The sequence below is a fragment of the Colias croceus genome, chromosome 3, assembly GCF_905220415.1.
Source record: "Colias croceus chromosome 3, ilColCroc2.1".
In the NCBI taxonomy this organism is placed as follows: domain Eukaryota; kingdom Metazoa; phylum Arthropoda; class Insecta; order Lepidoptera; family Pieridae; genus Colias; species Colias croceus.
Window position 1 is genome coordinate 9,405,720 of NC_059539.1, and position 12,427 is coordinate 9,418,146.

The following is a 12,427-nucleotide window of genomic DNA, read 5'->3' on the forward strand; positions in this document are numbered from 1 at the left end:
AATATTAATCTAGGTAGATAAAAAATAAAAATACGTTTCATGTGTCGTAAGATGTTTTGTAATAGAGACTGGTTCATATAGGTTATCAGCTTTCTAGCAAGTGGTGTTTATTACACCTTTTTGTTGTTTTACTTAGTTTGCTTTACAATATGCGAGCGTTCTTCAAATAAATTGGCACTCGACGTCGGCAGTCGACATAATATAGGGCGAGTTGGCGAACTATACATACCAACAGGCATGTATACGATAATCAATAGATATTTTCAGGAGGCTTTCGCGGAGGGTGAGAGCGACGCTCGCATAGGGCTTTCTCACTCTTGCCTGTAATTTATGAAGTATATGGTGGGAAATCAGATAAAACACTTCGGATGATTTATTACTTTTATAAAATAATGGTCTACGGAAAAAAAATGGTAAAAGTCCCATCATAATATATTTCTGTATAACACAAATGATTTCACATCTATTATTTAGCAATATAATTTGATGAAAGTTTTCAATATAACAACAAAGTATAATATTATGTTATATTGGGGTCTCTTATAAATTTATAAAGTAATTTACAGTACAAACAAAATTATGTAGAGCTATATTCAGCAAGTTCTGATTGATTAGCGAACTGTACCTACTTATTATTTGAATCTAATCCATACTAATATTATAAATGCGAAAGTAACTCTGTCTGTCTGTCTGTCTGTTACTCAATCACGCCTAAACTACTGAACCAATTTGCATGAAATTTGGTATGGAGATATTTTGATACCCGAGAAAGGACATAGGCTACCTTTTATTGTGAAATATGTACCACGGGCGAAGCCGGGGCGGACCTCTAGTATAATATAAGATTTCATAGCTGATGTTTTGAAATGCATTTAATGTTTTTACATATACTAGCACGCTGTCGCTCTCTATAGTGTGTAGGTCTGTGTTTATATGTAGTATACCATCGTATCGCTTGGTGCCTAGGTACTAGGTAGGTACCAAATAGCGGGTTGCGTCTGCCTGCATCGAACGAGCCTTACGTTTACATGGAAACGTCATGGAAAAACAAACGACACACCCGTATTACGGTCATTATTTTAAGTGTGCCGATTAAACCCGACTTGACATGAATAAATGATTTTTATCACACATATAGAGTACGTAATTTAGGTGTTTCTTTGTCGGGAGGTGGAGGGAGGTAGACGGGGGTAGATTAAATTTCGAGCTACATAGCTAGCTACGATGCTTACGTTCATCAATGTTAGGGTGCATTTGTTTGATTATATAGATGTATGCACATTTGAATATGATTTATTGTAACAAATCGTTCTCAATAATTACGCTGACGGAGAAACAATGTTTCGCTGTAAAGCTTATTAAAAGCTGACAGATATGTTGTCCTCACATTTCATATTTTCTGAAATTTAGCATATGCACAAGATATCTTTATGAGTAATCTGGTTAATAGTAAAAATGAAAACAATCTAAAGACATACATAACTCCGACATTCAATTTTAGACTTCATGATATACTTATTTTTTCCGGTGTCTAGATTTATATGGCAATATGGTTATCGCACTGATAACAAATAGGTTTTGGCCTTCTGGGTTTTATCCCCGCGGTCAATCGCAAATAAACCACCACTTAACCATACAGATGCATTCACATTCCCATATGTACTATGTAGTACATGTTTTAACTACTATTTGTTTGATTTTGTATGAAAAACTACTGCATCTATAATAATTATATATATGAATAATTATCAATTATAATGTTTAAAAAGCAACAGCAAATTCTTATATTGTTTACTTCTTTTGTTACCTACTGTGTTTTTGCTGAAATGAATAATTTATCATTTTCATTTTTTCATTTTCATTTTCATTTTCAATAGTTAATGTAAGATTTGATTATGGCATAATATACGGAAATTCTTCAAGTTTCAGCGCATTGCTATGAAGCTTTATGTTGGTTGCACTGACAATGAATTTGTTCCGGTTGGGCGGTAACTTGGGCGGTAACGGACCGATGTGACAGCCACAGATTATTTGATATAAACATTTTATTAGCATTCGAACTTCATAGAATATAATAAGAAATTAGCAGTGTCATACAAAATGCAACATTGCAACAATGCAAAAAAATTATCCATTCTTATTTCCTATTAAAAAAGGTGAAAGATCCAAGAGGTTCTTTGTTAATATTTAATTATTTATGTATTTTTTTATTATATTAGTACCTAACTATATATTTATCATAGCTGTAGTTGACAGTTGTGCATATAAAGTAGGTAATTAACGAAAAACGATTTACCACTTAAATTAAATAAGTCCCATTAACTCAATAAAGTCTGTTTCATTGATATTTTTTATTATTAATATAGTGAATAATGGATTGGATTGGATTTCTGTTGTCGCTTTTGTCCCGAAAGAAACCAAACATCCAGGGTATGAAGATGTAATATACCTACACATGTTGCTCTATCACGCAAAAGCTAAGTAATCGATTTGTTGAAATTTGATTTATCATTTACCTACTATAGATTATGCCTAGTTCTTTAATATAAATTCTTAACATATTCAATAGTATGTCTCTTGTTGTGTTTGATCCCTGCTTCGTATCCTATCTTCAAATTCATAAGACGACTCTGTCGCGTCGTCAGAGATTCGGACTCTATCACATTTATAAATTAATAGAGCTATTTTAATAAGGAGTTGGAGTAACATAAAGTATAATATTATCATAACAATAAAAAAACTATTGTTTTTCTGATTTAATTTTAGCCACAATCGCGGTAGTGGCGGTCAATCGCCGTGGACATTTAGTAGGAAAAATATGACACATGTATGCACGAGCTATCTATTCTAGTATTATAAAGCTGAAGAGTTTGTTTATTGTTTGTTTGTTTGTTTGTTTATACTTATAGTATAGCTCTGATTTGGAAATTGTTTTAAGTGTAAGATGTCCACTTATAGAGGAAAGCTACATAGGGCTAAATTCATGCTAAATATAATCACGCTAAACCAGTAGGCTCTCCTACTGTAATGCGGGTTAAACGGTAAACCGCTGGGCTAATCTCTATGCCACAACTTTTTCAGATGAGTGACACGATAGGATAGAGATCATCTGAAGTACCTGTATAGCTATTAACATGCTGAATAATAGGTAAATAATTTGAATTTATAATAGAATGATTAGCGAGAAAAAAGTTTAATGCAGCTATTTAATATACCTAATCTACATGAAAAATAAATAAAGCGAAGTGAGTGAATGCGTCACAGAGATAAAACAGAAGGTGATAAGGGTTATGGCTACATTATAGGTATAATAGTGATAAGTATTAAATTGTTTTCTTTTTGAACGTAAATACCTATCAGTAGTTAATACAAGTATGTGTATTGTGTATATATATGTTTTTCTAGGAACTTACTACTAAAATCATTGTGCTTTCATAATTTTAACTTATCTTCTCTTTAATACCTACATAAGGTTTAGTATTCATTAAATATTCAATTTTATTAACTTTTAATATATTATTTAATATTCACAGCTACTAGATATATAGAATAATGGTTAATTTTGAGGTTAGATGTGTTGATAACTCTGTGTATATTGAGATAAGCTGAACTCACATACCTACTAAACATATTATTGTAGTGACTTGGCAGATATAGTTTTTGTACGATAGACAGAAAATAATTCGATAGGTATTCGTATTAGGTAGGTACTATGACAAATTGAAGAATATGAATATACTTTTTTGTACTGTTGCTTGAATAGTGAGCTATAAAGAATGCACTATACAACCCAGATATAAAAATATTTTAATAAGGAACTGTTTCCCAAAATACTTACATACCTATTACACAACTTAACCGTTATAAGTAAATATTTTTGCCATTCCAACACAATGTTGAAATTGTTTAAAAAATTATATAATAATATTATATAAGCCTGTACGTGAAGAATATGGTACAATTTTGACTCTACACATCCATGTTGGTACATTATAATAGGTTCATTGAATCATTCAATTATTACAAGATACAGACGATTGAAACTTGCATTAGATATAAAATACATTTCTTTATTTGTCTATAATTAAATGTTATAATCTACTACAAATATACGCGCCTGCTGGTTTGATAGAGTCATATTGAAATCTTTCGCAAAATTTGGCGCGTGTGTAAATGTGTGTGTGTGTAATATGTATGCAGTAGGTATACATATTGTGCTTTTATCTAGATAAGGCATTCGGTTTTCAATTTTCATATTTGCGCTTTAAAAGAAACCGAATCTATAATGAAACGAATTATTAATTGATATTCATTTAATAGGTGTCTTGGCATTATATTGAAATGTTATTGTAGGTATATTATTCAATTTGTGATTTTCAATCGTACATAAGTAGCGAAAAAAGAAACAATAGCTGAAAACACCATCGGGGCCAGGGCCAAGGCCCTCAATCTTTTTATCAAGGTAAAAAACAATGATGAACAACATAATATAGGTAAAATTTCTATCTTGAAATTCTTGGGTGTGGCTTGCATGTTGGTTACAACGCCATCTGTCTTTAACTGAGACCATCTTCTAAGCTTTGTATTATTACCTCTTACAACGAATGCTACTGACATTTTTTTACACGACGATAGGTGTCTGTATACTAAATTTACAGAAGTATGCCCTAATTTAAAAATAGGAATGTTTTATTTCAGCAAAATTTGCTATCAAGTAGGAACCGTAGAAAATTTCCACGCTTTATCAGGTAAAATTCGCGTAATTTGGTGTCGGTAACATAGTTTATACTGACTTATCAATTATAATAATAGACGACCCCATCGCCCACGGTTGGGATAGCTATTGTTTACGTGATAATAGATATTCCACCCGTGCAATCAGTCAACCCGCAGGACACCTTGTGGCGGGGTGTCGAGGAGTAGCGACCCCGCGGGAACCGAGTGCTCCCGGGGGAGGCCCCTGTCTTCATCTCCGGCTTGCCTTCACCGGCCGGTCGGAGTGAAGCCTGACGAGGATAGGACCCCCACCTCTGGCTTGCCTTAACCGGCCGGCCAGAGTGGAGTCGCGAGAGCTTTTAGCTCGAAGGGTGGATGCGAAGCGTAAGTGGCGAGTGGGCACGTGATGCTGGACCCTCAGGGAGCGCGTGATCGGAGTTTAAAGTCCAGGGACGCCTGCTCACAATATGTTGCCCCCTTGTCGCACTATTGCAGCGACTTGTTTCGGGGGCCCATACAGTGAGAGGGCGAGTCACCACCAGCCAACATATTTTTACTTTCTTTTAGTAGAAAGGCAGGTGCCATAGTTTCCCATAGTCCCCAGTACCAGTCCATTTAGCATCCCAATCCATAACCCAATTATTAAATTTCCATACCCTGCAATAGTCCTACATCGGCCGCGGACTGCCTAGGGCTGTATTTCTATAGTGCAGTCATGGGCAGGCTGCGGCTGGTGTCCCACAACACATTAAAAGTCTCGAAAGGGCCTCTGCGTGTTGGATCCGTGTCCCCACGTAAGCCTTCCAAAGATCCGGGTACCGTCCTTCTGGTGGTACCCGAGTATTATGGAGATAAAAATCTTTATTAACCAAAAGTGTAGAACATGCAGTGTTACTGGAGATCCAAACTAGGCTGTTGCCTGTGTCTTGGATCTCAGAAACGGTATACATTTATGTTGAATTACATAGGAACACATCGTCATTAGAATAGGAAAAAAACGTAATTATTTAACAAATGTGGAGTTAGGAGTAATAGGGTTGTGTGTAAGGGTGAGTATTGGAGTGTGTGTGTGTGTGTGTGTGTGTGTGTGTGTGTGTGTGGAAGTGTGTGTGTGTGGTAGTGTGTGAGAGTGGTAGTGTGTGAGAGTGGTAGTGAGTGTGTTTATGTTTGTGTGTGTGATCAATACTTTAATCTTATATTACAGTAAATGAGTACCTTTTATGTTCTGAAAACTAACCAGAATAAAATTTATCCTTATTGTATTAGTTTAAGTTATTATTAGAGAATACAATCCCGAGCATGTTTTTCAATCCCGGGATTACGGGATTTTTGATGGGTAATCCCGGGATCCCGGGACTATCCCGGGATCAGCCTTATGTGGGAATTGGGTTCTAATTAAAAAAAAATGAAGTAAACTTCAATTTTTTTTCTCAAAAGATGTTTTTAATATTGTCAGTTGCAATAATACTAAAATAAAAAATATACAAATCGAAAGCTCTATTTAGAATTTCTGATTTAGAATCTTATAAATATCAAAGCATCCAATACTTTCGTTCAGGGAATTCCCGAAGAGGAATTATCTTATTGAAAAAAAATGTGTGCGTGTACTAGTGTACACACGTAAGAAGTGAAACTTCTTTATGACCTTATTTTTCAAATAATAATTTACTATATGCAACTTTACAGAAATACGTCGAATCACGCGTGGTAGGGATAAGAAAATGATGGCGCGTAACGGAAAAATGTCACGCGTAACGAAAAAATGTTACACTAAATTTTTTTCCAACCCCGATAAAGAAGTTTCACTTCAAAAATTCCGAGTGGGAAAGTCCCTTCTAAGGTCTGCTATTATTAGGGCCGTACCATGAGTATAGTCCGTATCCGTATCGTACCTTAGGTTAATTTTATGCTAAGGTATAATTTAGCCTATAGGTCATAGTTAAGGCTCAACGGATCGTAGAATGCAAAATAGAATAGCTGTTTATATAAATCCCGAAAATACCGGGATTAGCCAAGTGCAGTCCCGGGATTTTCGGGATCAGAAAAGGCTCGGGATCCCGGGATCCCGGGAATCGGGATCCCGGGATTGTATTCTCTAGTTATTATGTTTAAACCAGGTCTTCGGTATCGCTGTAGGATAGTTCATGAAGCCAAGATTTCATTATTTTGTTACATTTGTGCATGTTACAATATTTCAGTGATTTCGTTTTACAGACATTATTGTAGGTATGGATAAGTGAGTACGATGGACTTCGTCTAGCTATTTTTGAGTTATATGCAGGAAGTGGGATTCTAAATTTTCTTTTCCTTAGTAGTTCCTCGTAATCGGGTCGTGAAGAAACAGATTTATGCGTTAGGTTAACTGCTGATAGTACGTATAGTTGACGAACTCGATGAACTTTGAACTCCCGATACAGTTCGTTCGTTGGAAAGCGGAAAGGCTTTTTCAGAGTTACTTTAATTACCAATATACCTTCCTAGTTGTTAAATTGATTATTGTCTAGACAAAGTATAAATTATATTTATTGCGTCTTTTGAATGGACAAATAATAAGCTCAAGTAGGTTTTTTTATAATTTGCTTCCTTTATTTTTCTATGCATGATTCTTCATAGTTAACATGTAGGTATATAAATTTCTTCAAGCTCAAGTTCAGGTTCATTTATAATATGGGAAGAATATAATATTGTAACCCAGATGTTAAATTACTTTTTGCAGCGTTGTAAAATAAAATTCAAACAATTTCATTATATTTTATTAATTATAATTCACAAAATCTTAAACTAGAGTTACATAAGTTATAATTATTATTGCTACTTATAATCACATTTTACTTTGGCTTGAAAATACGTTTCGTCTGTAACGGTGCATTTACATGAAACTAGTGAATGCTCATTTTAACCGCACTATTTCAAATGATTTTAATGTAAACAGGCGCATAGCGTTCTTTCGTTGTTCTTAGTGCGTTGGAAAAGATTCTATGCAATGTTCTAATACTGAACAAAATTAAATAAGTTTTTGATGATCACGAAAAAATGTTCTTTGTTCGTTTGATGTAATGCACCGTAATATACCATTATAAACCTATAGTTACTTAGACTAAAACATACATATACATCTATTTCGGTAAATCAAATTTTTAACTCTACATTTGAGCTGCGTTTAATTCTAATAGGTAAATAAAAAATACGTTTCTGTACATTGGAATTTAGAAGAATGTTAAAAAGATGATTTATAATTTTCTCGTCAACAGTACCTATTACCAAAAAATTTGCTCTGTTTCAATAGCGTGTAATACAAAAATGTCTATAATTAGAATTATAATTATATAAATGTAAGATGTAATAATTCTAAGCTTACTGTTTGCAATAAAATTGCATGCCGTCCTTAATTATTGAAGCAATATTTCTGGTGTGAGCTAAGTTAAAGATAGTTTATATATCCTCCTATTAAATATTATTTATATATTAATTTACTAAAAATAAGTCTTTTAAATCAGTGACTATCCCTTACCATAAAAAGTTTAGTCAGAGACTAAGTATTTACCGTATTTTAAGATCATAAATCACTAATTAAAATATAAAATGAGCTATGTACTTAGGTATACGTTTCCAAATTCATAGAAAATAAAAGTAAAATATTTAATATTATATTGTTTAGAACTTACTATTTACAACTACGAGTTTTTGGCACGTTGATTCACAGTTTCTACTTACCGATAGTAGAAGATAAATTAACTACTACTTAATTAAGTTACATCATACCTTATAAGGTCAAAATTATATTAACTATTAAATAATTAAATAATGTTACTTATTATATACCTAGTGGACAAAACACCATAGAGCAACTATGACTAGAAAATATATTTTTAATCTATTAATTAATTTTAGTGACTATAATAAGTAATAACTTGACTGAACTGCCACTGCTTTTTTTGATCAAGAATTGTACGAAATTATTTGTGAACTCTACATTGAAATCATGGCTGTTTATACCTAAATACAATAAACGTGTAATGATCATCACAATCACTTTTTTACTAATATTATAAATGCGAAAGTAACTCTGTCTGTCTGTTACTCAATCACGCCTTAACTACTGAACCAATTTGCATGAAATTTGGCATAGAGATATTTTGATACACGAGAAAGGACATAGGCTACTTTTTACCCTGGGAAATAGGATATATTTATCCCGGAATATCCCACGGGAACGGGAACTATGCGGGTTTTTCTTTGACTGCGCGGGCGGAAAGCTAGTTTATTATATAAATAAAATGTGATGCATTGAGTAGGTATACACACAAGTGATAACTGCGTCAAAAACAACCGACTTCAAACTTGCACTTGCAAAATTTACAAATACCTACAGACAAAAATGCTCATAAAATAAAAACTACTGGGCCTATCCGAATAAAAATTTTATGGGACCAATTCGACACCATCCCGCATCGAACAAAAAAAGAATCACGTAAATCGGTTCAGAAACCTCGGAGTAATCGGTGTACATACATAAAAAAAAAAAAATATACCGGCCGAATTGATAACCTCTTCCTTTTTTTTGAAGTCGGTTAAAAAATAGAGCAAACGACATACTGGATTATCAGAACTATAAATATTAATTATTCAATCTTATTTATTATTATCATTATTTCGTACAATAATTGCTGACCTAAAACTTAATTATATATAGTTCTACTAAACGTCGCTGCTTTACGTTTACCATAAGTATAATCAAACCTTCCTATATAATATAATAATGTAGTGAAAGTCCTTCACCTCGAAAAGTTTCTTACAGTACAAATCGTGCTTGATGCACTTGCTAGTTACTTTAATTAAAATTTTATTAAAAATTTTGTCTCTTGTACTAAAGTATAACACGGCAGGAAAAATGTGACAGAATTGTTATTAGTTTTTCAACTAACATAGGGACAAAATGTAATCTTGCATACAACGGGTGCATTTTCACCTATTGTTTAAGGCTCTAGTTTGATTGCTGGGTCTCAAGAGGGCGGTTCGGGCGGAGCGGGGGGGCAGGGTACAGGGTTTTGTAGGAGCTTAGCTGCTGCTGGGAATCCGGTCAAGTCGAACCCTGGTGGCGGTACTATTCCAGCCGCTGTTGCTGTCCCTTGAAGATACGCTACCAGTCTGAAATTGAAATATTTATGTGATGGAAAAGCTCTCGCGAACATTGCATCTGCTCTACTTTTCAAACTATTTTCAAACATGTTGAAATTTACATACTAGTTATATTTAAAAAATAATATTACTTATATGGTTTACGTACCTCCGTAACTCCTCAAGAGCACTGGCCTGCATGAGAATATAATTTTTAGCTAATAGTAATGTTGCTATTTTTGATAACTTCCGTACAGAGGGAGAGTGAGCGTAGGGAATGACTCCGCGTAGTTCATCCAGCGCGTCGTTCTGAAAAGTAACGTTGATATTTTAAATTATTTAATCAAGGGAATGAAGGCGTATGTAGGCAGTAGGTAAGTTAATAATTAGTATTAAGAAATTAACATTGATAATTAAATGAGAATTCAGATTATGATATAAATTTAAATTTTATTGTAAATTTAAATTATTAACTTGTATTTATTGACGGAGAGAAATATGATATATGTTGCTTAATATGTTGTTACATACAACATATTAGCTATGGCTCATAGCTTCCCTATTGTGTCAAATCTAGCTGAATACTGAATATGATACTCCAGACAATATCGACTCTACATCCATACCAGATGAAGTTCCGTTCATTAATCGTACAGAGACTGTATAAATAACTTTCGTCTTTCCATTATTTATGAATGTATGATAGGAGTATTAAAATTAGGTACTTACTAAATCATGCATTCTTCTGCGTTCCCTTGCATTTATATTTAACCGGACGTTCTTGCCTTGTCGCATTTTCTGTTTGGATTTACCATCGCCCAGTGCTCTGAAGTATAAACATTACAATGACAATTAATTAATTTATCTGCAGCTATGATCTTATACTATATGTAAACTGCAAAAAAAGCAATTAATTGATTTGGTTCCTCACCTTGTATTTCTCTCAACTTATGTATAATATAGATATAAAAGTTAAATAAAGTTATGTTATACATTTAAAATATATCTTTGCCTATAAATAATTCACGAATTTTTCTTTAAATAATGCATATTGTATTGTACAATATATTTCTGGTATAATTTGTGCGTATGTGATTTCTGGTTGATTCGTCGAGGGTGCAGGGTCCTGCAGAGCGGAACAAGTGCTATAAATCGGTTTTGTGTAACAATGGATGGGTTTCTATGTCCGACGTTAACGAGAGTCGCGAAACAAGGGTGAATAATAATAAAGAATCAAGAACGAATAGAGTTCACCCTTTTAGTGGTTTCGTTGTAAGTCCAAATTTTAAGTAGACGTCTAAAACTTGAGGTAACTAATTAATTCTTTATCAATTATTTAAAGAAAATAAGACCAGTACGGGAGACTGAAATAAAAAGCATATAAAAACCTATGTTAAATTGAGTAGGTAATGTTTGTTTTGTTTTACCAAAATCTCCAGAATCGAATTGGAATGTTTTATTAAAAATTAATTTAAATTTGTATTTTATTATTTCTCCTCTAAATATTATTAGGTCTATATAGATTGCAATGATCATTGAAAATCATGGAAATATGAATAGTCTTATATGAGGGGACGATTGGTGGAGTACGCACAGATGGTGAAATCGAAGTACAGCTTATGTGGGGCTTATTCTATAGTAGAGTATTTAAAAGTATATTTAACATAAATTGAAATGCTTTGGAAATGTGTCATTAATATTACATGTCTACCATATATAAGCATGCTAAAAAAATGTTTTGCAAAATATTTTTGAACGAGCTACCGATGAGAGATTATATTTGAAAAAAACTCTCTAGTTTGACTGTTATTGTTTTCATCCATGAATTATACGTACACTTATGTATATAGAACTTTGTTTTCCTCTGTGATTCGCGCATGCGCGTTTCGAAAACATATGTTTTTACCCCATTTTGACGTACACGTATACCGTTGTAACTCAAAATGTAGAAGAAATAGACAAATTTTGATTTGAATAATTGCATGCCAATAAGAATATCCAAGTCCTGACCAAATTTCGGGATCAAATATTCGTGTACTATCAGTAAAATTCTGTAAGTTGGCTTACCGTTGTCCATAGCTTGTTCCAGGTTCAGGTTGATTTTCGTCAGTCGGATAGCAGTGTTGCGGAGGCGGAGGCTGGCCTCCCTGCATGTAGAAGCCCCCCAGGCCGACAGCACCCAAAGGAGTCCTTCGGCCCGGCACCGATTGTGGTGGAGAGTGCGATTCGCCCAGCGGCACGCCATCCCAAGTCCTCCGCCCCTCCATTATTTTTAATTAACGCATAACACTGCCCGGAAAAAATAAAAATAAATCGGACTGGCCGGTTGTAACTTTTTCGGAGTCTGTGCGCGTGGACGTTTGAATTTAGAACGGGGCTGTCAGATAATGAGGCTAGAAGCGGCGAGAAGTTGGAGCGGTCCATAGATCGATCGGGCGACGCAGATGGGGCGCGCACCCCTCTGATCTCGCGGCCATTGTTCGGAGATGCGATTGTGATTTATTTGGCAGGTCGCAACGCGTAGGACGCATGCCGAATTTGTTTTTAATATCTATTGGATAGTCAGTGATAAGTATATTCACATCATCTGATG

General features: G+C 34.1%; 1 protein-coding gene across 1 annotated transcript; it reads right to left on the reverse strand.

The window, feature by feature from the left end:
- Positions 1-9,394: 9,394 nt before the first annotated feature.
- On the reverse strand, positions 9,395-12,196 carry LOC123706048 (class E basic helix-loop-helix protein 22). Its single transcript, XM_045655179.1, has 4 exons — positions 11,902-12,196; positions 10,564-10,660; positions 10,004-10,143; positions 9,395-9,864 (listed from the first exon to the last, which is right to left on the reverse strand). The coding sequence occupies exons 1-4, from the start codon at positions 12,099-12,101 to the stop codon at positions 9,720-9,722; spliced, it is 582 nt and encodes a 193-aa protein (XP_045511135.1). The 5' UTR covers positions 12,102-12,196; the 3' UTR covers positions 9,395-9,719.
- Positions 12,197-12,427: the final 231 nt, after the last annotated feature.

Bases quoted from the DNA above. Each gene is read 5' to 3' on its own strand.
- LOC123706048 (XM_045655179.1), bottom strand. From the start codon at position 12,101: ATGGAGGGGCGGAGGACTTGGGATGGCGTGCCGCTGGGCGAATCGCAC. The intron at 10,144-10,563 runs GTAAGTACCTAA...GTTACTTTTCAG, and splicing joins GCAGAAGAATGCATGATTTA to AACGACGCGCTGGATGAACT. The intron at 9,865-10,003 runs GTACGTAAACCA...TTTCAATTTCAG, and splicing joins GCTCTTGAGGAGTTACGGAG to ACTGGTAGCGTATCTTCAAG.